This window comes from Sinohyriopsis cumingii, chromosome 9 (genome assembly GCF_028554795.1).
Source record: "Sinohyriopsis cumingii isolate HCF-2022 chromosome 9, ASM2855479v2, whole genome shotgun sequence".
Taxonomy (NCBI): Eukaryota; Metazoa; Mollusca; class Bivalvia; order Unionida; family Unionidae; genus Sinohyriopsis; species Sinohyriopsis cumingii.
In genome coordinates, this window is record NC_142969.1 from 23,519,485 (window position 1) to 23,546,651 (window position 27,167).

Genomic DNA, 27,167 nt, shown 5'->3' on the forward strand with positions numbered 1-27,167 from the left:
ATTTAAGTTTAGCACAATTGTGCAATAATTCAAATCAAAGGGATGTATTTCATTTAGTGCAAGATAGAATCTTCAATTTACAAGTGGTGACACTGTGATTTAAACACGCTAACTAAATGTGAGTGATGAACCAAATGCTGTTGTTGTTCATTCTTATTATACTGAGAGCACAGTTTTAACAAGTTTGTTATTTACATTTTCAAAGCAAAATAAAATGTAATTACTGGTGCATTTATAGAATTTTCTAATTCATTAAACAAAGAATAAGAAATTGAAAACAAAAGGGAGAGGTTACTGTTGTCAATTCTTACAGCAACCTGCAAATGCTGAACTCTTGTCATCAATCAAATTATGCCCATTTGAATTGGGTAGAAATAAGAAGGCAATAGATGAAAATTGGATATATTTATTGACTTTTAAAATAAATTATATCAGTGTATAACATTCCCATGTAATAATTCATGATGATAGTCCCTTACCAACCATGGTCACTTTTTTAAATGTCGTTACGATCAGGAAAATACATTGATTAGTAGACAAAAAATATTGATGGTGTCCCAAGACTTATAGTACATGAAAAAATTGCTTTAATTTTGTGCCCCAACATTTATAGGTCATAAAAATATTACTTTTGAAAATAATTTAGGGTGTCCCAAAGTTAGTGTCCAACGATTTACAGTCATTAACGTACAGTGAAACCTGTCTTGAAAGAACACCCCTTCTTCCTAACTTAATGGTCTCTCATGACAGGTGGTCTCTCATAATGGGTCATAACACTAAATAATCAATAAATCTGTACATGGAGAGCCTGGTCTCTCAAGACGGGTGGTCTCTTGAGACGAGTTTACTGTACTTAATAAATATTTCAAATACATAATCATGTGACCTAGCCCATCAGATGGGAAATTACTTAAATCTTTTAGAACTGTCCAAACCCAACCAGCTAATGAGAAACTAACCCAGTCATCAACAAGTTATTATTAAGATTATTATTAGTAATTATCAACATGCAAGTATCTATTTATAGATCCTATGTAATGTTACACTCTTAATATTCCAAAAACAGACCCAAGTAACGTAAGCAAAATCTAACTAAAGATAATCACTACAATAAAAGTTTAAAAACTTTGATCAAGTCCTGTATAGTAAAACTCACATAGCTCATGTACATGTTCTAAGTCACTTTTTGCAGCTGTAGGTTTCATTTTGGAGAATGTGATTACACATACCTTTAAATGGTGTTTATTCCCTTTATTTCATATATAAAAAAAAAACGGAACACAAGTCCAATAAATTGGAGGCAATTATGTAACTTTGTATATAAATTACGTATTGTATGTCATGTATTTTATTTCAATTTGTACATAATACCTTTTTTCCCCATACAAATATGTTCTTTCATACACATAAAAGACTAGAAACACTGCTGTCAATTCAGATTTATTTAAATTTTACATCATGCTAAATTGTCATTTTGAACAAATAGCATATGTACAAGCTAGGAATAAAAATTATTGTATGTTACTCCTGTATCCCATTCATAGTTCAACATCCACACAGGAGATGAATGAAGACACATGCAAATTATGGTTTATGCGATCGAACCCTGATTCCCCTGCACTAGTAATAGTTCAATCCAATATCAACTTTCTTGACCCAGTGTTATGGTGAACTGCTGTTGTAAAAGTCCATAGTGATTGATAATTTTTGTCTGGAAATTTTTAGAAGACAGTTAATGTGTAGATCTCTCAAAAATCATGATTGAATAAAATGTGTTATAACTATATTACAATTAAATTTTAAAAATTATTTTGTCTATTTATATTAGTAAATGCACTTATATGACCCGCTTGACTTGTACTATATACTAGGAGTGATAAATAAGATATACATAACACTATTCATCTGTGGACAACATTTTTTTAATGTATCTTTTCCAACTAAGCAAATTCCGATAATAGCTTGGTTAATCAGTATTACAAGTGTAATATTACCATCCGTAAAGCGCTCTATACCATAAATTCTGAGGGCTTTTAAAAATCTCGTGTTGAAAATTTGTCATTATCAGATAGGTCAACTATGCATGTTAACTTTCTGTCTGTATCAAAATCCCTCTAAATATTGATTTAATTTGAACAAATATGTTTTTGTTTGCTTATATAGCATACTTTTTCTTGATTAGATTCTTTTACAATAAGAGAAACACCTAATTATCTTACAGAAAAATGCCCCCTTCTTACAATTAAAAAAATTCTGTATTCACATTTCTTCTCTTTTTTGTTGTTGTGGCATATTTATCATTTGACTTCTGACATATCCCATCACTGGCATATCAAGTTGATACAGTACATAACCACGATATGGCTTTGTAAAGTTAGTACTGTGTAAATTTGATACAATACATAACCATGATATGACTGTAAAGTTGATACAACACATAACCATGATATGACTGTAAAGTTGATACAACACATAACCATGATATGACTGTAAAGTTGATACAACACATAACCATGATATGACTGTAAAGTTGATACAGAACATAGCCATGATATGACAGAAAAGTTGATACAGTACATAGCCATGATATCACTATAAAGTTGATACAATACATAACCATGATTTGACTGTAAAGTTAGTACTGTGTAAATCTGATAAACACATAACCATGATCTGTGTAAAGTTGATATAGTACATAGCCATGATATGACTGTATAAAGTTGATACAGTACATAACCATGATATGACTGTATAAAGTTGATACAATACATAACCATGACATGACTGTAAAGTTAGTACTGTGTAAATTTGATACAGTACATAACCATGATGACTGTGTAAAGCTGATACAGTATAAATTTGATACAGTACATAACCATGATATGACTCTGTAAAGTTGATACAATACATAACCATGATATGACTCTGTAAAGTTGATACAATACATAACCATGATATGACTGTGTAAGGTTGATACAGTACATAACCATGATATGACTGTGTAAAGTTGATACTGTACATAACCATGATATGACTGTAAAGTTGATACAATACATAACCATGATATGACTGTAAAGTTGATGCAATGCATAACCATGATAAGACTGTGTAAAGTTGATACTGTACATAATCATGATGTGGCTGTCAAAAGTTGATTCACTATGTAACCATGATATGACTGCGTAAAGGTGATACTGTGTAAATTTTATACAACACATAACCATGATATGACTGTGTAAAGTTGATAATGCATAAATTTGATACAATACATAGCCATGATATGACTGTAAAGTTGATATAATACTTAACTATGGTAACAGCTGTATACAGTTGATGCAGTAAATAATGATGATATGACTCCAAATTGACATAGTACATAACCATGATATGGCTGTGTACAGTTGATAAGTACTTAACCATGATATGATTTATAAATTGTATGGTACATAACCATGATATAACTGTGTAAAGTTGACAAGTACTTAACTATGATATGACTTTATAAAATGTATACAGTACATAAACATGATATGGCTGTATGATATAGATACAGCCCATAGTCATGATTATATTGCTTAATGAGTCGGAGAAAGCACTTGACCATTATGATATGGCAATGAAGTTAATGCAGCACATAACATGATATGAGAGTATGCAGTGGATACAGTACATAACCAATATGACATGACTTTATGGTGTTGATATAGTACATAGACATGATGATAAGATTTTACCAAGTTTATACAGTACATAGTCATGATGATTTAACTATATCAAGTTCATGCAGTACATAACCATTATAATATGACTGTATGAAGCTGCTACAGTATATAACCATGATGATATGACAGTATGCAGTTGATACAGTACATAGCCATGATGACATGACTTTATGGAGTTGATACAGTATATAACCATGATGATATGACTTTATGGAGTTGATACAGTACATAGCCATGATGACATGTCTTTATGGAGTTGATACATTACATAGCCATGATGACATGACTTTATGGAGTTGATGCAGTACATAGCCATGATGACATGACTTTATGGAGTTGATGCAGTACATAGCCATGATGGCATGACTTTATGGAGTTGATGCAGTGCATAGCCATGATGATATGACTTTATAAAGTTGATACAGTACATAGCCATGATGATATGAATTTATGGAGTTGATATAGTACATAGCCATGATGACATGTCTTTATGGAGTTCATATAGTACATAGCCATGATGACATGGCTTTATTAAATTGTTGCAGTGCATAGCCATGATGACATGACTTTATGGAGTTGATACAGTACATAGCCATGATGATATGGCTTTATGGAGTTGATACAGTACATAGCCATGATGACATGGCTTTATGGAGTTGATACATTACATAGCCATGATGACATGACTTTATGGAGTTCATGCAGTACATAGCCATGATGACATGTCTTTATGGAGCTGATGCAGTACATAGCCATGATGACATGTCTTTATGGAGTTGATGCAGTACATAGCCATGATGACATGACTTTATGGAGTTCATGCAGTACATAGCCATGATGACATGTCTTTATGAGTTGATGCAGTACATAGCCGTGATGACATGTCTTTATGGAGTTGATGTAGTACATAGCCATGATGATATGGCTTGATGGAGTTGATACATTACATAGCCATGATGACATTATGAAGGTGATACAGTACATAACCATGATGAAATGACTTTATGGAGTTGATACAGTACATAGCCATTATGACATGACTTTATGGAATTGATACAGTACATAGCCATGATGACATGGCTTTATGGAGTTGATACAGTACATAGCCATGATGATATGACTATGAAGTTGATACAGTACATAGCCATGATGACATGACTTTATGGAGTTGATACAGTACATAGCCATGATGATGTGACTTTATGGAGTTGATAAAATACATAACCATGATGACATGACTTTATGGAGCTGATACAGTACATAGCCATGATGACATGACATTATGAAGGTGATACAGTACATAGCCATGATGACATGACTTTATGGAGTTGATACAGTACATAGCCATGATGACATGATATTATGGGAGTTGTTACAGTATATAGCCATGATGACATGACATTATGAAGGTGATACAGCACATAGCCATGATGACATGACTTTATGGAGTTGATACAGTACATAGCCATCTCTCTCTAGCTCTCTTCTATGGATGGGTATGGACTTGGTGAAAATTCTATACATAGTCACTTGTGGGTTGTAAAATATAATATTAGCCTTGCAAGGAACAGAATTATGAGGTAATTTCACCATTCATCAATAATATTGTGTTATCAGACAGTTCTATATGGAGACTCTGAAACAAAATTTATGCTAGAGAAGGGTAAGAGCAATTCATGATTTGTTTACAAAATGTATCAATATTATTACATCTGTGTGTGTGTGATTTGGATTTTTAACGTATCTTTAACAATTTTCAAGTCATATTGCTAAGATGACTGCAGAGTGGCAGTTAATAGTGATGTCTAGCACTGGGGCATTATGCTGCAGACACGTAGCAGCATGTTCCAAACAGTCACATTATCCTGACACAAGGACAAACAGTCCTAATGCTAACCTTTTAATGCTGAGCACCTAGTGAGACAGCTGTTAGTACCATTTTTATAAGTGTTTGACATGACTTGGCTGGGGTTCTAACCAACGACCTCCTTCATCAGAGGCAAACACTCTAACCACTAGGCCACCAGAGCAGTCAAAATTATATCTAAAACAGATAGAATATTTTCTTTTACTTGATCACTTTTAAACAATCTGATTAAAACCAGTACCTAGTGGAATGATGCACATTGCCTCTAGACAAGTACTGAAATGTACATACAAATCACTTTCTGAGCAAAGATTAACTTCATAATATTTTATTAATGAATCCTGTGACATAAACTATCTATTATAAGTATATTTTAAAAACATATTCACTTTTAACAAGTGATTTTATAAAATTATCTATCATAGCAGCTTGTCAACAACAACAAAATCTGTAGCGACCAATATTGTACAATATAGGCTTTGTTTCTGCATAAGGCTATCGCCCTACTCAGCACACACTCAGGCCTTAGTATAGGAGTAGTCTCTGCATACGGCTATCACCCCACTCAGCAAACACTCAGGCCTTAGTATAGGCATCGTCTCTGCATAAGGCTATCGCCCCACTCATCACACACTTGGACCTTAGTATAGGCATAGTCTCTGCATAAGCAATTTTGCCCCACTCAGCACACACTCAGGCCTTAGTACAGACATAATCTCTGTATAAGGCTATCGCCCCACTCAGCACACACTCGGGCCTTAGTATAGGCATAGTCTCTGCATACGGCTATCGCACCACTCAGCACACACTCTGGCCTTAGTATAAGCATAGTCTCTGCATACGGCTATCACCCCACTCAGCACACACTCGGGCCTTAGTATAGGCATAGTCTCTCCATAAGGCTATCGCCCCACTCAGCACACACTCGAGCCTTAGTATAGGCATAGTCTCTGCATACGGCTATCACCCCACTCAGAAAACACTTGGGCCTTAGTATAGGCATAGTCTCTCCCCCACTCAGTACACACTCGGGCCTTGGTATAGGCATAGTCTCTCCATAAGGCTATCACCCCACTCAGTACACACTCCAGCCTTAGTATAGGCACAGTCTCTGCATACAGCTATTGCCCCACTCAGCACACACTCGGGCCTTAGTATAGACCTAGTCTCTCCATAAGGCTATCGCCCCACTCAGTACACACTCTGGCCTTTCTACCACTGATCAGAAAAATACATCGCAAGAATTAAAGATGAAATGGGTGCACCGAGTAGCCAAGTGATCTAGAGCACTCACCGTTCCCTATCACTGCCATCTCACTGCTGTCTGTGTGGGTTTGAGTCTCAGCCTCAGCTAACATGGGTATGTGAGAAAGCTTGCCAGTAGCTTTTCATGTGTCGTTGGTAGTTTTTTTCCAGGTTCTTCCTCCACCAGCTATACTGGCCGCCATGATTAGCCTACCTTGTGCTGAAAAATGGCGTTAAACCCTACAACAGCAACAACAAAGATGAAATGATAAAAGAATGTGGAAAGTTTTCATGTTATTCAGAAACAAGCTGGAGGTAAGTCACGAGTGAAGATCATCCACAGAGCTGATAGGATTGATACGGATTTAGAGACCCATTATTAGCAAATTCATCAGAAAATCGGTGAAGATGGGGGTGCTGAGTAAACGGAAGGAACTGAAAAGTTCACTGTAAGTCAAAGAAGACAAAGGAATAAGTTCATTTGTGTATGATCTATCCATGCAACCTTGTGTTCATTCAGAAACAAAGTATGGTAACCAAAGATCATGAAGAAGAGTTATTTTGTGGAAATGAAATTGGCAACGGGTGGATGGACAGAGAGATAGTTAGATAGAAAGAAGAACATATGTTCTACCTTATGGTAGGCTTATAAAACTTATTTGAATTATACTCAAAAACTTAACCTAAACCAGGTAAAATATGAAATGCAGGTCACACTAGCATTCTTTTTTGTTGTCAGTACTGAAATGTGTACTGTTGTTTAATTTGATGATCATAGCATGAACTGAGCTTGAAAAGTCATTAAAGGATAAGATATTGGGTCACAATGACCATCATTTCTGATGACTCATCAAACTGTTGTTGTTTTTGTTGTTGTTGATGGCTTAATGCCATTTTTCAGCACATAATAGGTTATACATGGTGGCCATAATATCTGGTGGAGGACGAACCTGGAAAAACTCCATGAAAAACCACTGATTCACAGGAAGCTACTAGCAAGTTTTCTCTCATACCCACCTTAGCTATGCCCGAGTCTCAAACCCACACAGACAAGTGATATGGCAGTGATCTGTGCAAGCGAGCGATTTAGACCACTTGACCACCGATGACCCCCATCAAGATGTGTCCCCTCACTAGGTGTTATGATTCCAGTTATTACAGATGTATGCCAGTACAAATGTTAATGGTCATCATGCTATCTGACCATTTGGTCAAATTCTATTCAGTTTTGGAAAATTAATCATATCTGAAGGTTTCTTTTACCTCTTTTTATAAATGGTTTGATGACGGATCAGCATCATTTTTTTACAAATTTGAAAGGTATTCATGCCAGGATGCCTTCTGTCAAATATGATTACAATCTGTTTAAGGTTTCAGAGAAGTCAGGTTAAGATTATTTCACTATTTAGATGGCAGTATTTAACGGTAGATCAGCACTAGTTGTATGTATTTGAAAGGCCTCTATACCAGGATGCTTTGTCAAATTTGGTCAAATTCTGTTGAGCAGTTTTTAAGAAGTCAATTTAAAGGTTTTCTGTTTTGAGTAATGGTGGCCATACCTGGTAAGCAGATAAGCAACCAGATAAGCATACTTGTTGCAAATTTTGTCTATTTTTAGTGTGTGTGTTTGGATTGTTAATGTAACTTTAATAACTTTAGCCATATTGCTACCATGTCTGCAGTGTGTCATTCCATAGTGATGTATAGCACTGGGGGTATCATGCTGCAGACATATGGAATCACATCCACCCAGACATATTATCCTGACACTAACCTCTTAGTTCTGAGCACAAGAGAGGCAGCTGCAAGTACCATATTTGTAAGTCTTTGATATGACTCGGCCAGGGTTCAAACCTGTGACCTCATGCATCTGAGGCGGATGTTCCAACCACTTAGGCCACCAGAGCAGTCTTTATTTTCAGTTAACTGTGGCTTTACTATTTTTAGTAACAGTGGCCATACTTGAGGGAGAACTGGCATCATTTGTACGATCTTCCTGCCAGAAAGCATTTTTCTTTAATTTGTTCATAATTCTGTTCATATATTTTGGAAAAGAAGCCATTTAAAGGGTTTTTATTATTTCAGGTACTAGTGGTCATATTTCACAGCTGAACAGCATCATTTGTATAAATTTGGATGACCTTCACATTAGGGTGCTGTCCAATTTGGTTAAAACTGGTCCAGTGGTTCTTGAAGCTTAAAAAAGCAATTATCAATGGTCATGGATTTTAAAATAAGCTCACTCAGCCAGGTGATCTAAAAACTGCAACTACTTAAGCTGGTTTTTTCTTCACATTTAGGAACATTAGTTTACATAATTCACTTGGGGCCCCAAGTGGCCGAGTGGTCTAAAGCGCTGTCCATTAAGGATCACAGCCATCTCACCTCTGTCTGCATGGGTTCGAGTCTCGGATTCAGCCAATGTGGGTATGTGAGAAAGCTTGCCAGTAGCTTCTCATGGGTCGGTGGTTCTCTCCAGGGTTTTCCTGGGTTCTTCCTCCACCATTAATACTGGCTGCCATGTATAGCCTATCGTGTGCTGAAAAATGGCGTTAAACCCTACAACAACAACAACAACAACATAATTCACTTAAACCAAGGGTTTTGTCACAAAATGCACAAACTTCTATACAAAAATAAATGCATGTTTGTATAAGGGTTTTATTGCAAAGTGCACATCACAAATTGTTATACTAAAATAATTGCATTTTCATATAAGGTTTTCATCACAAAGTGCATATTACAAATTTCAGTACCAAAATGCATTTCAACCAGCTTCAATATTTTCATTAGTTTTCAGTAAAAAATCATGATAAAATGGCACAAACAGTTAAAAGCATTTTTTTTGTAAATTAAAACAAGGCTCACACAGCAAACGAAACTAAAACGTCATTGTAAATTTCTCTTTTATATAGAGAGCATAATGGGAGACTGGTTATAAACATGATGCCAGATCAGTTTCATAAATAATAATTTTTCATAAGTACTGATTCAATACATAAATGAAAAATATCATAAATATAAGATATACACCACTCCCTTAATAACTTGTCCAAATAACTTGTTAGCCCACTTAAAATACAGGGTCTGACATGGATCCTTTTTCTTTTACTACAGAAAATACCCCAAAATTTGGCCTCTATTTGTTGAACATGAAAGTTATCGCAGGCGAAATTGGTTAATGAAACCTTGATATATCACTTTTTTTTATCACTGAATACAGCGATTATTACCCAGAAATCAATGTGATTATAAAATGATTATTCAGCCATTAAACTGCACTATTACACCCACACCATGGTTTTTCTCAACGTCCAGAACACATTTTATTGCACCCTCACTTATAGTGCAGTCTGTTTTTGGACCTTGCTAAGAGTGACTTATCAAGGGAGAGGTGTCTATAAAAATGATGCCAGACAAGTTTTCTAAGCAATGATTAAATATTGAACTGAAATAAAGACAGTTTTAAAAAAAAAATGTAAATGCAATCAATATATTTAAGAAATACAACAGAGTAGCATTTTCTATGGAGGGCCTTGAAAAAAAGAAAGAAATAAAATTATATATATATATATATATGCAGTAATATAATAAAACTGACCTTACCCAGCCAAAGATCACCAAAAGAAATACAAAACAAATCTCCCCAAAATCTCCAATTGTCTATTATGGAAAATTACCATAAAATATACAATAAAATCCTTATTTTTTTCTTCATAGTTTTGGTAAAGTATAAATTGCTATTACTTCTTCCATATAATAATTTTTCCCCTTCATTTTCTTATATAAAAATTGGGCTATTAAAATAGAATTCAAATTGCCCTGCAAATCTGATTAGCTTGTCAGACGAGGCTTTTTTAGCCTAAGACAAAGTAGCAAGTCTTGAAAGGTACAGCAGTATCTCCTCTTGGAAAAACATCCCATAATGTGTGTACATTTACCCAAAGGGGTTGATGGGCTTAACATTTACACAATGAGAAACCCCCACTGTACAGCCTGCCCCTATGTTGTTTTTTTATACCTAGAAATTAAAAATCTTTAACACTGAACTAATATAAAAAAACTTCAGTATTTACCTTTTTCTAGAGTGTGCATGAACATACAGACATGCACGAAAGTGATCGCTGTGTAGCTAACGTACACAATTTTAACACTGACCCTAATCTAAGATGTTTGGTGATGGACGTCAATGTGATCCCTATGGAAAGCTACCGTCAGGCCAGGCTCAACACAACCATGGACAGGTGTATTGAAATACAGATTAACAAAAACAACAGAGAACCTGCATCTAGATATGGGTACAAAACCTTGACAACGTTTTGTGGACAGTCTATATATAAGACAAAATTTGACCAAAAAAAGGGCACCAGTTAAAAAATGACACAGGCTAATCGAGGACAATTACAAACACCTTTTCTTAATTTTGCATTCTCATTAAACCTTTACATAAAGAACCTCTCCATATAGGACACAAATTTCCAATGCCTCATGAAACATTCACATTCAGATTTACTGCAAATGCCTGTTTTCAGGCATCTTTCACAGGTAAGATTTATTGCAAATGCCTGTTTTCAAAAGATAATGTAAGCTATTTATTTTATAGACAGTTATCAAAAATTGAAACAAACAATACCACAGGTCATGTCCTTCACATTTTATTGCATTCTTATTAAATTCGTTTTAAAAAATTTCAAAGATAAAGTTTTGACCTGAAATTATGTATCTATGTTAATAAGATAAAGTTTTCTTTTTTATTTCTCTAAACAGTACTATTTCATACTGATGTTTAGTACACATGACTATTTGCAATAAGAAGAGAGTATTTAAATACCAATAAAATTAAATATAAAGCTAAAAAAAGTCACAAAGCAAGGCATAATTCCCATACTTATGGTGTTGAACTCTGGACTGCACATATGCCTAATTGTGTCACAAAAGAAAAGCACAATGTAGCTTATTTTCATTGTCTACTTCTTTGTCTGTATGCAACATTAATTAAGGTCCTATGAGAACTATCAGTCTATTTCAATATGCTACAAAACATTTTGCTGACTAACACACTTCTATAAAGTGATTCTAATTACTATAAAATGTTAGTATAAAATACACTAAACAGCTGTTTCTTAAAGTATTTTTATATCCTTGCAATCTCTTTTATTTTCCCCTAAGATTATGCATTGTAAATATTTTTACCCCTGACTCAGACTCAACTCAAACTTCTGACATCTGATTGGTTGGTGCATGGCTTGACAGTAACCAATCAGACATCAGAATTATTGTTGAGTATTAAGTTTAGAGTGTTATTATGTTGCAAACTGGAACACATGATGTGCATAATTTTATTATTCAATGATTTACGTTAGAAATGCTTTTTCATTGGCTGACATAACATTATGTGATTGCGTTAATGAGATATTTTTATGGCATCTTGCAGTTCTATGGAATTTTCACTACCATGAAAGAAGATGAATCAAAATTTTCCATTAAACCATATAATAAAACAATTATACACATTTCTGAGGTGAATAAAAAGCTTTATAAACCAGACAAAACTTGTACACTGATCACCACTTCATGTCAGTTAATATCAGATATACTGGTTCATAAAACTTAATACTAATCTTAACAAAGGTCAATATGATCAAATTAATGGCTCATTAAACTTTATATTCACCTTAACAAAGGTCAATATGATTAAATTAATGGCTCATTAAACTTTATATTCACCTTAATAAAGGTCAATATGATTAAATTAATGGCTCATTAAACTTTATATTCACCTTAACAAAGGTCAATATGATTAAATTAATGGCTCATTAAACTTTATATTCACCTTAACAAAGGTCAATATGATTAAATTAATGGCTCATTAAACTTTATATTCACCTTAACAAAGGTCAATATGATTAAATTAATGGCTCATTAAACTTTATATTCACCTTAATAAAGGTCAATATGATTAAATTAATGGCACATTAAACTGTAGATTCACCTTAATAAAAGTCAATATGATTGAATTAATGGCTCATTAAACTGTATATTCACCTTAATAAAAGTCAATATGATTGAATTAATGGCTCATTAAACTGTATATTCACCTTAATAAAGGTCAATATGATTAAATTAATGGCTCATTAAACTGTATATTCACCTTAATAAAAGTCAATATGATTGAATTAATGGCTCATTAAACTTCATATTCACCTTAACAAAGGTCAATAATTGAATAATATCCATAATAAAAGTATATCTTTCAACACAGAAATCTAAAATATACATTTCATGCTCATATTTCAAGTAAATTCTATACAGTGCCTTATGTCTGTGGTGCTAAATGTTTAGTTTTCTCAAACTGACACACTGACAGACCTTATTTCTGGTGCTAGCAAGGCAGAGTTCACAGATCTCAATATAAGTGTGTACACAAGTGCTCATTTCCAATGAAATTTATCAAAAAAGGCAAATAATTTCTATCTTTTGTAAGCTTTGGTGAAACCGGGAATTAAAAGATTGAATTTTTAAACTTGTTTTACAAATTTCATTGGAAATAAGCAAAATTTAAGATTATATTTAATCATATAAAAAAAAACTTTTTTGACAAAATTGCAGAATAATGTAGCATGGTTCATATAACCCTGGAGATTTTTTTGCAAGATGTTTTCAAGGAATTCCAAAAAGTTTTCCAGGAGTATTTTTTCTTATGTAAACTGAACTAATCATCTATTTCCAAATATGATTACTGCATGATTACAGAAAAGATACATTACTCCATCTGGTAATTTGACCCACCCAATGTTATTCCTTTTCATTCATTTATTATTTTAAAATAGACTAGATAAATATAACAAATTCTGAATTTAAAAAGTGGTATGTTTAAAATTTTTATGTTTTGTATTCTCAGATAAATGTAAGTTTTTCAACAAATTCAACAACTTTGCAAGGAAACAATTCGTGATTTTCAAACATGTATGAACCACATGTATTACCACAGCTATGAAATACACTATAATCCTCCACTGCATCATCTTTACCATACATGAATACAGGATGTCAAATGTGATTCCATGGAGTCTTATTATTGAATACAGGATGTCAAATGTGATTCCATGGAGTCTTATTATTGAATACAGGATGTCAAATGTGATTCCATGGAGTCTTATTATTATTGAATACAGGATGTTAAATGTGATTCCATGGAGTCTTATTATTGAATACAGGATGTCAAATGTGATTCCATGGAGTCTTATTATTATTGAATACATGATGTCAAATGTGATTCCATGGAGTCTTATTATTATTGAATACAGGATGTTAAATGTGATTCCATGGAGTCTTATTATTGAATACAGGATGTCAAATGTGATTCCATGGAGTCTTATTATTGAATACAGGATGTCAAATGTGATTCCATGGAGTCTTATTATATATGTTATATAAAGAAAAAATTATTACATATGACCAAATGAACCAAAATAACACAATAGTCATATAACAAATGTCAATATATTATTGGCAGTGCTCAGTTATGCTGATGTTTGCATTTTCTACCAACTTTGGCAATTACAGGCTCTTAAATTTATAATATTAATAAAGTTAAAATATGGGTAATTTCCTGCTAAATACGGCTTAATATTATGGTAGCTAAATACAACACTTGTTGTCTTTTATTTCTCACAAATGCATTACAATGGATTATGTCTTTCAAACAACATATACGCCATATAATTTGACTCTTCATTTCACATGATCTGACACATGCCAAAATCAATCAGAATGAAAAACTTCAAAAAACAATGAAACATTTACCACAGTCCAGTGAAAATCAGTAAATTGTCTTTCTGACGACTTTTTCATAACATCTAGATGACAAAGTAAATTAGTGTCCATTTACTGTGTGACAGCTTCTGTATGCCTTTGCTATGTATTAACATAATACCTTACACCTTTACCATGTATTAACATAATACCTTCGAGTTAAAAATGACAATAATTTGCTTAATAAACAAAAAGAGTGCATTAAAGTTGAAAGAGTGGAAAATATTTCAATTCCAATGTATGGTTAGGATCATACTGCATGTGTCTAGCAGGAAATGAATATTCAATGCTCATTTAAAATATTAGTATGATAAATAATTCAACTGGTATTTAACACATACTTTTTTTCAAACTGTAAATATGTACATACATCCTGCATTTACATTTATTTCTATTCAAGATTCATAAATTAACACCCTTTTGAAAAACTTGCATAATAATAATAATAATCATCATCATCATCATCTTCGCAGCAGTAATAAAAATCATCTGCTGTCAAATATAGTCAAAAAGTTCTAAGAGTATAATACAGTGATCCCCACAGTATAAAACATGACTGTTCATTTGTTTCATTAAAGTGACTAGTGTATTTAATAAGAAAGCCTTATACAGAGGTATGTCCCAAAAATGATGTGTCATAATAGTGCATAAAAGCATAAAAGGTATTTAATGTGACATCACAAAATAATTGGTTCTCATTAGCAATCAACTAAAACTGAGTGAAATAATTCTAGCAGCAACGATAAAACAAAATTTGATCAATTTAATGAAATACACGATTATACCCATTATAAAAAAGGGTCACAATATAATGTGGGGTTTTATAGTGAGAGACCTATGTAATAAGATCCATGAATATGCCCACATTATAAAAAAGACAGAAGTATAATGAGGGGTTTTACAGGGAGGAACCAATGTAATTGGATCCATGACAATACTTGCATTATAAAGGGTATAGCAGTATACTAAGGGACTTCATAGAGTAGGACCAATTTAATGGGATCAATGACCATGCTCATGTTATAGATGGGGCAGCAGTATAATGAGGGGATTTAATGGGAGGATTAATTTTATGGGATCCATGACCATGCCAACATTATAAATGGGGCAGCAGTATAATGAGGGGATTTAATGGGAGGATCAATTTTATGGGATGCATGACCATGCCCACACTATAAATGGGGCACCAGTATACTAAGGGGCTTTACTGAGAGGAACTACTATACCCTTAAAATATTTGATAATAATGGATAAAATATAGAAAATGACCTCTTTTTTAAACCGCATATGGCGACAGAACATATTTTCTGATTAATATCAAGATATTAAAAAAGAACTAACTTCACACATTAGTAAGTACATTGTACCATGGCCACAGCAAAATGTGTTACACAGTAAAAGAATTCAATCAACTAAATATACTGCACTTTAAATCATAATGGTCAATGGAAAATTCCAGTTCAACCATTTTTTAAAGAAAATTAATATTGCATCTGCAATACAAAATCAGAATAAAAAATGTGTAAATGAAATTTTTCATAAATTCAGTTATGAATTCCCTTTGGCCTGATCATCCCCCCAACCCCCACAAAAAAATGGTGGGTGGGTGAGGGACTAAGCACTTATTTCATAAATTATATTCAAAGGTGTCGGTTTCATCCTAATTAAAGTCTGCAGTATTGGCTGGTCTAATTAAAATTTGATGTTAGCAGGGTAACTGAAAATGTACCTTCCAACTCCCCCATCACCATGTTTCTGAAACGACCCTTATTATTTCAAATAACTCTGTGTTTCCCTTTCCATTTGCTTTTAAAAGATCTGCAAAATAGTGGCGTTTGGTCAAAGCACTAGGAAAGAATAAAAATATCTTTTATTCTCAAAGTTCCTCAACCTCAGAGCTTATTCAAAATCGTCTTTTTGACGATAAGTGATGAACAAAGCTATCAATTAAATCATGGCACTGACTCTAGAATTTCGAAAGTAAGAGTGCAAATCTTCCGACCTGGAACATTTTGGCGTGCCAATCCTAAATCGATTTCTTTTCATCAACCCTGCCTTTCGCTAGCTAAAAAGTCAATTTTTCTTGACAAAGACCTTAATATCAGGTATGTATGGATGGACAAATATATAGAAATGCACACAGATGCCAAAGTGGTCTAAGCACAAATTATGGTATAAAAAGTAAATGGTGAACGAACATTCTTATTCAGTCCAATAAAATATACTCTGCAATATATATATTAACTAAGACCTGAATTTGAGGAAAGATTCACAAACAATTTCTGCACCAAGAGCTAACACTGAAACGTTTATTATCTATATACACTTGCCCAAAGCCATATGTAAGAAATTGTTTCTGAAGTATAAAATGAAGCATAGTAATTTTAAAAACATGTTTTAATTGTATAATGACACAGCATTTTATTCTTACATTTCTGGTGACATGAATAGACTCATAAAAGAAACTTATTGGATTCATATGTTAGACACTGTGTATCATAATGGCCTTAATGTCAATGCACTATATAAAATTGTATTATTTTTTTTAAATTGATATATTGTATATCCTTTATAACAATATAATTATATGTATGACTGTTTCTATTTTATTTTATTATTTTACTGATTCAGGTTTCATTAGAGACTCGTGTATCTTTCAGATCCTGTCATACATACATACACATACATATACATATATATATATGTTATGACAATGCATATCATTTATGACTTCATGTAATGATGTAATTGTTATTTTAAAATAAACGATGTCATCTGTTTCTTTCAAAACATTTTGTGCCTTTAGAAGCATAAATGCTAAACTGGTTGCACAGAATTTTCAGTGTTTGTGTTGTTTTTTATCCCGATTCTACACCATTTCTCACATTTCAAATCACAACAAAAGTTTCACTGTGACCATTAAACTAACTACATTATGAATTTATAAAATGAATAAGCCAGACATATTTGTCACATTTCTTAATTGCATTATGATATCTTGTATTATAATCATAAAGTGAACAACTGGGTTCTGTTTTAGTTTCTCACCTTAGTATCATGGTCTTATTGTGGGAATATCTATGATGGCATTAGAAACTCTAGTGAAATTAGGTCCCATGAAACTCGAGGACATTTTGGTTTATCTGGATTATCATGAAAGGGCAGCAATAAATCTATGGCATTCTGGATCACGCTTTTATGTAACTTTACTATTCACACATCATTTACAAGTGTTTTAATTAAACAATGTAAACTTTCCTTAGCTATTTTCAACTTAAACTAATAATTCATATTATGCTACACTGTTCTATGCATTTCTTCCTTCAAAAATTTAGCCTCTTGTCATTAATCCACTGAGTTCTTCTTAATCCACTTAGACCATGTCATTAATCCTCTGAGACCCTCCTGTCATTAATCCAGAGTCCCTCTTGTCATTAATCCATTGAGTCGTCATTAATCCATCGAGTCCCTCTTGTCATTAATTCCTTCCTGTCATTAATCCACCGAGTCCTCCTTGTCATTCATCCAACCTTGAAAATATTTTAATCTAGCAGCCAGTGATGGCTTTACAATTCAATATGGCAGATAATTGGACAAACTTTGAACCTTTTTTGTTTAAGCTGAAATTAATTGCCAGCTAAAACAATTGACCAAATTCGATGATTCTGACCAACACTAGCACCAACATATGTATATATTGAAAATAGGTTGCTTTGTATCTACTAGCTAAAAATTTGTCTCAATGTTTCATTTTCTGGCAGGTGCATGATACAGATTTCATAATTTATCTACACTTGCATAGCCTTCGAGACATATATATATATGAAATTAAATGCAGAAATTAGTCACTATTCCTCAAGAACAAAATCAAGTGACTCGTAGAATAAATGGACAAGTTGTAAATCTGGTAATGACTGAATACTTTTTGATGTGATCACATAGAAAAATATGCATATTTTTGTGCAAATTCCAGTATTAGCAATAACCCTAACAATGTTCAAAGCCAGCACCTAAGCTAAACCATAATCTCTTACGCATTCAAAATATTTCTCTTAGATCCCCATTTCACGGCTATTATCTATCTATATAAATCGGAGTGCATTCCTGTTTAAATTTTGTGCACCATATGTGACATCTGTGTAGGGATCAGTTAAAGTGTAGCTGTACATATATATAAACTCTCATGTATATTAGCATTAAATATTGCCTTTTTATTATTTTCTTTTTACTTCAATATTTATGATTGTTATCATGGAAACAATACTTGAGTTGTGTGCACAATAAAGTTGACTTTTATCCTACTGAGCCAAGACTAAATCTCAATGTCTCACACCATTATCGCCCCTCAAGCCCTGGCATTGGAAACTTGGATGTGAATTTGTTCACTTCTTTCTTCAGACTCTTGATCTTTTCCAGTTCAGGCGAATCTTTCAGTAGATATGCCTTGAAGTCTTTTAGTGTTTCTGAAAACAAACAAAATTCCAAGAGGTATTTCAGGCATTCTCAGAATAAAACACAATAGGGAGGGGCAGGGGTAAAGGTTTTAAACTATGTATTTTACTATGTCTAAACTATTGTTAATCATGATATTAAAAGTGCCATGGTTGTTGTTGTTGTAGGGTTTAACGCCATTTTTCAGCACACAATAGGCTATACATGGCGGCCAGTATTAATGGTGGAGGAAGAACCCGGGAAATCCCCAGAAAGAACCACCGACCCTCGAGAAGCTACTGGCAAAAAGTGCCATGGAAGTTTCCCAATTCAATATTAAGGGGCCACAGAAATTTCCCAATTCAATATTAAGGGACAATGGAATTTTCTCAATTCCATTTTAAAGGGCCATGAAATTTTCCCAATTCAGTATTAAGGGGCCATGGAATTTTCTCAATTCAAATTTAAAGGGCACTGGAACGTTCTCAATTCAGTATTCAGGGGCCATGGAATTTTCTCAATTCAGTATTAAAGATCCATGGAATTTTTTCAACTCATTATTATTATATGGCCATGGAATTATCTCAATAAGGTATTAAGGGGCACATAATTTTCTCAACTCAGTATTAAGGGATCATGGAATTTTATCAACTCAGTATTAAGGGGCCATGGAATAATCTCAATTCAGTATTGTAGAGCTATGGAATTTTCTCAGCTCAGTTTTAAAGTACCATGGCATTTTATCAATTCAGTATTAAGGGGCCATGGAATTATCTCAATACAATATTAAGTGGCCAAGGAATTTTCTCAACTCAGTATTATAAGGCCATGGAATTTAATCAATTTAGTTTTAAAAGGCCATGGAATTATCTCAACTCAGTATTAAGGGATCATGGAATTTTCTCAACTCAGTATTAAGTGGCCATGGAACTTTCTCAATTCAGTATTATAGGGCCATGGAATTTTCTCAATTCAGTATTATAGGGCCATGGAATTTTCTCAATTCCATTTTAAAGGGCCATGGAATTTCCTCAATTCAGCATTACAGGGCCATGGAATTTTCTCAATTCAGTATTAAGGGGCCATGTAATTTTCTCAGCTCAGTATTATAGGGCCATGGAATTTTCTCAATTCCCTTTTAAAGGGCCACGAAATTATCTCAATTCAGCAATATAGGGCCACAGAATATTCTCAATTCAGTATTAAGGGGCCATGGAATTTTCTCAACTCAGTATTATAAGGCCATGGAATTTTCTTATGAGAGTTTTAAATGGCCATGGAATTTTCACAACTCAGTATTATTGGCCATGGATTTTTCTCAATTCAGTTTTAAAGGGCCATGGAATTTTCACAATTCAGTTTTAAAGGGCCATGGAATTTTCTCAACTCAGTATTAAGGGATCATGGAATCTTATCAACTCAGTATTAAGGGGCCATGGAATAATATCAATTCAGTATTGTAGAGCTATGGAATTTTCTCAGCTCAGTTTTAAAGTACCATGGCATTTTATCAATTCAGTTTTAAAGGGCAATGGAATTTACTAAATTCAATAAGCATATTCAGACTTTCAGAATTTTTTTCCATGGCAATAAATATAATGTATAAATGTGTGACTATTAAAGTGAACAAAGTGCTTGAAAATTAAGTTGCCTCACTTAATTTGGACAGGTTATTGGGTAATCTTGAATTTTGCAGGTGTCTGCAAATCTACATGACTACTGCTTTGAACAAAATTTAGAGACGTCTACTTTATTTAGTAAAACCAATGCTCAATGTGCAGCTCAAAATCTCATCATTACATTATGACATCATCAATACATTATGACATCATCATTACATTATGACATCATCAATACATTGTGTGTTTTGTGATTTGCATTTTTAACATAGCTTTAACAATTTCACTATCATGTATATAATGTAGCAGTTTATAGTGATGTCTAGTACTGGGGCATCTTGCCGCAGACATGCAGCATGATGTCCCACCCAGTCACATTATCCTGAAACCAGGCCAACCAGTCCTAACACTAACCTCTTAATGCTGAGCGCCTAGCGAGGCAGCTGTATGTACATTTTTCTAAGTCTTTGGTATGACTTGGCCAGGGTTCAAACCCGCGACCTCCTGCATCTGAGGTGGATGCTCTAACCACTAGGCCATTGGAGTGGTCAATACATTATGACATGGTCAATACTTTATGACATCATGGACATATGTTACTGGTTTAACTAAAGGTATTATTGTTATGCTATGAACTCAAAAAGAAATTGGCCATAAAATGATATGGCTATGACTCAAAATAATGAGAAAGAAAAAGCTCGAAATTTCAATAATTGCAATTTGTTTTGACAGTCTTCCCTCGTGGATTTTGGAAATAGCTGGTTACAATCTTCCCTCTAGAAATGCACAGTTCAAGTCTCTGACATTACTGACTTGCAGAGATTCTAAGCCCAATTACTCATTTGTATGTAGGTAATTATTATGTGTCCTGTCACTCACGTAGTCTCTGACAGACAATTTTTGCCAATACTGCTGTTGTCTCCACAGTAAAAATGTTTCCAAACTGGGACAAAAGAGGCATTAGAAAAACTACTGCAGAACTGTGACTAAACAGTGTTATTATATGAATGAATGAATTTAAATGAACATTAAAAAAAAAAATCAAACTAACAATTTCTGCAAGTTGCACATAGACCCACAATTGCAAAATATTGATGAGCAAACTGTCTTTTGTTGGAGATGGCTAAATTTATACTTTTCAATAAGCAAACTGGCTTTGACATCAGCAAACTTGAGGTGGCTAAATTTTAACTTTTCAGAAGTCAACTAACTTTGACCCCAGCAAACTATACAGTGTTTGAGGTGGCCAAATGTGAACATTTCAAATGTCAACTGACTTTGATCCCAGCAAACTGAACAGTGTTAGAGGTGGCCAAATGTGAACATTTCAAATGTCAAAGACTTTGACATCAGCAAACTCTGTACTGTGCTTGAGGTGGCTAAATTTGAACATTTCAATAGTTAACTGACTGGGACACAAGTTGTGTATCTGATACAGACTGAGATTACTTGCTGTCAAGGACGATATCATTTACCAATGGTTGTGTAAAGGGACTGCTACAGTTATGTTATATTTAGATGCACGCACAATTGGAGTAAATGTATGGAATCAAATTAAAGAAGAAAAACCACCATAAAAACTTGTTTTTTGATGACAAAATAATTGTTTAGGGTATATGATAAACACTTGTTTGATAACAGAAGGATCTTTAATCATGCTCAACACTTTGGTCTTGCAAGATCTGATGAACGTCTGTTATCAAAATCAATGAGATACAAGATGTGATGTCTGTCTCTTATCAAAGTCAATGAGATGCAAGATGTGATGTCTGTCTCTTATCAAAGTCAGTGAGATGCAAGATGTGATGTCTATCTCTTATCAAAGTCAATGAGATACAAGATGTGATGTCTGTCTCTTATCAAAGTCAATGAGATGCAAGATGTGATGTCTGTCTGCTATCAAACTTAATGAGATACATGACCTGATGTCCATCTGCTATGAAATTCAATGAGACACAAGATTTGATATCCTTCTGCTATCCACTTCAATGAGATGTAAGCATCCTGATCAAGTTATTGTATTGATAACTTGCTTATATGAGAGCAACCTGACAAGCTGGAAGGCACAAGTTAATAAGAGCAAACAAAGGGTATGATAAAAGATTACTGTATACATTTAATTTCTGACAGAACATATTTTTATTTCTGATGTGATTGGGTACATTTTAATTTTGATGGGGCATATTTTCATTTTTGATGCATTATAGTTTCATTTCTGAAATGATGGGGTATATTTTTTATTTCATATGGGGCATATTATAATTTCTAATGGGGGTATATTTTCATTTCTAATGGGGTAACATTTTGATTTCTGATGGGGCATATTTTAATTTCTGATGGGGAATATTTTTATTTCGGATGTGACAGAGCATACTTTCATTTCTGTTGTGGTAAATTTTCATATTTCATGTGACAATAATTTCTCGTGGGAGTATATTTTCCATTTGTGAGAAGTATATTAATAACTTACTTGTTTGTTTCATCACTTCCAGAGTCAGCTGCACACCACGGTCAAGATATTCTACAATCTGTTCAAAGTCAGCCTCCTTCAGCCCACGTGAGGTCATGGCAGGGGCACCTACAACATTTTTTTAATATGGTTACAGTATTGCACAAAGGAATCCAAGTACTGGGAAGCATTGTGTCCCCAAGCCCTTCAAATCTAGCAGACATAACAAATACTTCAATGGAACAATGAAAAATGTCCTGGTTACTTGAAAAAAGCTGCTCTATGGAATTTTTCATTCTTGACCTTGCTCTCATTTAACTTAAGTCTTACCCTAGTATCTGTGTTTTATATAATAATTCACTTTTTTCTCTGAATTTATTTTGAGTAATGATTCATTGATTCAATAATTATGCATTTTCTTTCTTCAGAAGTTGGTTAATTTTTAGTCAACCTTGAAATGTGCTACACTATCAGTCATCAGTGACTGCACTGCAACTTGATAGACAAATGAACAAACCTAAAATATTTCATTTGCCAGTTTTGTTGTTTTATTTCATATGAATCAGAATCTAAAACATGAGATAAAAGCTGGCAATTTTAGTGCTTGCTAGCAACAATGATGTATTAGTTTACACATGCAAGTACTTCTTAACCCTGACACGTGAGCAAATTTTATTAATATTTATGGTAAGTATACAGTTTATATAATAAATAATAAAAAAAAACTTGTTACAAGTATCTGTTTTCTTAATTATGTTTAATTATATTAGTGTACCAGATATGCCTGCCATATTTCCATAAAGGGTTGTGGCTTTTTGAGACTCAAAAAGTGTTTCGAGATCACATGGGGGGGAGATCAGAACACGTGACCAAAAAATAGCAATGTTGTCTAAATTGAGAATAAGTTATCTTTTCATATAGAAAATGATTGTAAATTCAAACTTAATTTAAAAAGTATTAACCTGTATGTTTTCTTCTAAGTTCTTAATACAAAGAAAATAAAATAGCATTGTCATATATCATCACTAGACACATAATCACAACCATACTAACACTGGATAAAAACATATGCCAAGCTTCGGTCTTTAATCCACTAGATGGCATAATATATTAGATGCAGTCTTTACTGCTCTGAGCAGTTCAATAGGGTGTTATCAATAGGGTGTTATTAATGCTCGTCTCTGAGCAGTTCAATAGGGTGTTATTAATGCTCATCTCTGAGTAGTTCAATAGGGTGTTATTGCTCATCTCTGAGCAGTTCAATAGGGTGTTATTAATGCTCATCTCTGCTCTGAGCAGTTCAATAGGGGATTTGAAGGTAATGCAAGTGTTATTAATGCTCATCTCTGCACTCACTAGAGATTGGATGTTGTTCAAACTTCTCTGCTGGATTCTATGAGTGAATCCCGATTTGGACTTCAGTTGTTCTGGATGACAATAATGTTAGGATCTGATGCAATCTGAAGAGTTATGCTTGTCTCTACAGAAAAATGAACATGCATCACATTTGGTTAACATCATAACATGACTAAGATAACAAATAATAACAAATAAAACAAATCTCAATGTTCAATTCTGCATCTCAAATATCTTAAATACAGGCGACACTCCTATTTCGACAGATGCCGTATACTCTAGAATGATTATGTTGATATGTTGTTTGCAGTATATGCAAAGAATTTAATGCTTCCCTCTTGCTGTTGTGCTTCACAAAGAAACATTCCATCAACCAGAAGTTCTGAACTATTTTTTTGCTGGGATCTGTTTGCTTTGCTGATGGCTTATTGATTCCAAATCACCTTAAACAATGAATAACACTTGAATATCATTCTGACAACTGACATAATTACGCTTTGTATTTTATATATGGAGTAAAATCCGACTTCAATGAAACATTGCTGTTGTTCATAAACCTGCCAATAACCTTTAATACAGATGGCTTAAACAGTCTCATTCAAGGCAATGATGTGTAATAAATTCTGTTCTTGTACACACATCTGACATTTCTGATTTATCTAGAACTTAAAATGAACTGGATTGTTCCCCTTTGTGAATTTTAACTATGCAAATTAGCACAATGGGCTCCCCCACAGCAGTCTTCAAAGGACTTTACACGTCACCCTAGCCAACTGAATAAAACGTGAAATGGTGGTTATTTATACTTGACCTACTTAACTCTAAAACAATTTGCTGGATAAACTGCCCCAAAGATAGTTTTATATAAGCTCTAGGCAGGACATATTACAATTTATACATGCTACATGTTATGGGCATATAATGAAGTGGTAGTTTTCTTTCTCTTTTTTTCCACAAAGATAACTGAAAAGAGTGTTTTTTGAAACACAACAGTGTCAACGGGTTTGGGAGTAAAAAAGTGTGTTTTTAGCCTGACACATCATGCTATGGTAGGTATGACTAGATCTACAACACTATGTAGGCAGATTTTTCAATTTTACCCTTAATAATATAAACATATGTGATGATAAAAGGGCACACAGGAGGCAAGATCTAGATGACATGTGAATAAAAACTGCAGGACTGCAATCCCCTGCTCCATCTGCAACACTGCAGCTGAATTTCATAAATCTAATTTCCATCTATAGTTAATTTTATTTGTGTTGCAATTATTTTTCCATGTTCTGCAAATATTTACATTTTGGGGGTACTTAAGTCAACCATGACAAAAACAATTACTATTATGGCATAAACATTTTGCAAGCCAGGTGAGCATTTGGGCCTCTTGTTGGCATTTAAATAGGTAGATATGCCCATGACTGAAATGACATTAAAGACAGGCATTTTGCAAGCCAGGTGAACAATATCAACCCCACTTGGGCCTCTTGTTGGCATTTAAATGTGTAGATATGCCCATGACTGAAATGACATTAAATACAGGCATTTTGCAAGCCAGGTGAACAATATCAATCCTACTTGGGCCTCTTGTTGGCATTTAAATATGCAGCTATGCCCATGACTGAAATGACATTAAAGACAGACATTTTGCAAGCCAGGTGAACAATATCAAGCCTACTTGGACCTCTTACTGGTACCTTAACTTGTGGACATGTCTATGACAAAATTACATTAATGAAGAAGACAGACCAGGTGAGTGATATCGGGCCAGTTTGAGGTGCTTTTTTTTTGCACTTATATTTGTGGATAAACCAATGATAGAAATGGCATTAATAGCAAAAACATTTTATTTTAAGTAGATATGCCCATGACTGTAATGACATTAAAGACAAGCATTTTGCAAGCCACGTGAACAATATCAAGCCCACTTGGACCTCTTACTGGTACCTTAACTTGTGGACATGTCTATGACAAAATTACATTAATGAAGAAGACAGACCAGGTGAGTGATATCGGGCCAGTTTGGGGTGCTTTTTTTTGCACTTATATTTGTGGATAAACCAATGATAGAAATGGCATTAATAGCAAAAACATTTTATTTTATGTAATTTTCTTTTAGGCTTACGGTAACTATGAAAGCCACCTAGACTGGTAGCTAATGAAACTTGATACACCAAGAAAATGTAAATTCATATTATTCATCACATACAAGGATTCCATGAGTGAAAAATCAACTGGACACAAATCATGATGATAATACAGTAACTTTCTCTAATCTCAGCATATTGTACACAATACAATTAATATATGGTTGAAGAGAAGAGTGGCACAGCAAAACATTAAAAAGACCACTGCAATGGGACAACACCTGTCTTGTTAGACATGATTCTGAATACAACACTCCCTTACTATAAGGCCCTTCATTACAGCATTGTTCCTGATATAAGGCAGGCATTTTCATGGGTCCAATTTCATTAAGTGGAAGTAAAATTATATGTGTAATTTACTTCTTTATAAAGTGGTGTCACCATAAGGCAGTATTCAGTGGCTCCCATGGACAGTGTTATTATGGAGTACTGTATTACTTACTTCATTATAAAGTGGTGTCACCATAAGGCATTATTCTCTATGGCTCCCATGGACAGTGTTATTATGGAGTACTTTAT

General features: G+C 33.7%; 1 protein-coding gene across 1 annotated transcript in view; it reads right to left on the reverse strand.

The window, feature by feature from the left end:
• Positions 1-9,481: 9,481 nt before the first annotated feature.
• The window catches only part of LOC149791397 (serine hydroxymethyltransferase, mitochondrial-like), a 40,027-nt gene continuing 22,341 nt past the window's right edge, over positions 9,482-27,167 (reverse strand). The window contains exons 8-9 of the mRNA XM_089971348.1: positions 23,170-23,277; positions 9,482-19,112 (exon numbers count right to left, since the gene is read on the reverse strand). Coding sequence (XP_089827474.1) covers positions 18,985-19,112; positions 23,170-23,277 — 236 coding nt within the window. The 3' untranslated portion in view covers positions 9,482-18,984. The remainder of the gene's footprint in view (positions 19,113-23,169; positions 23,278-27,167) is intronic.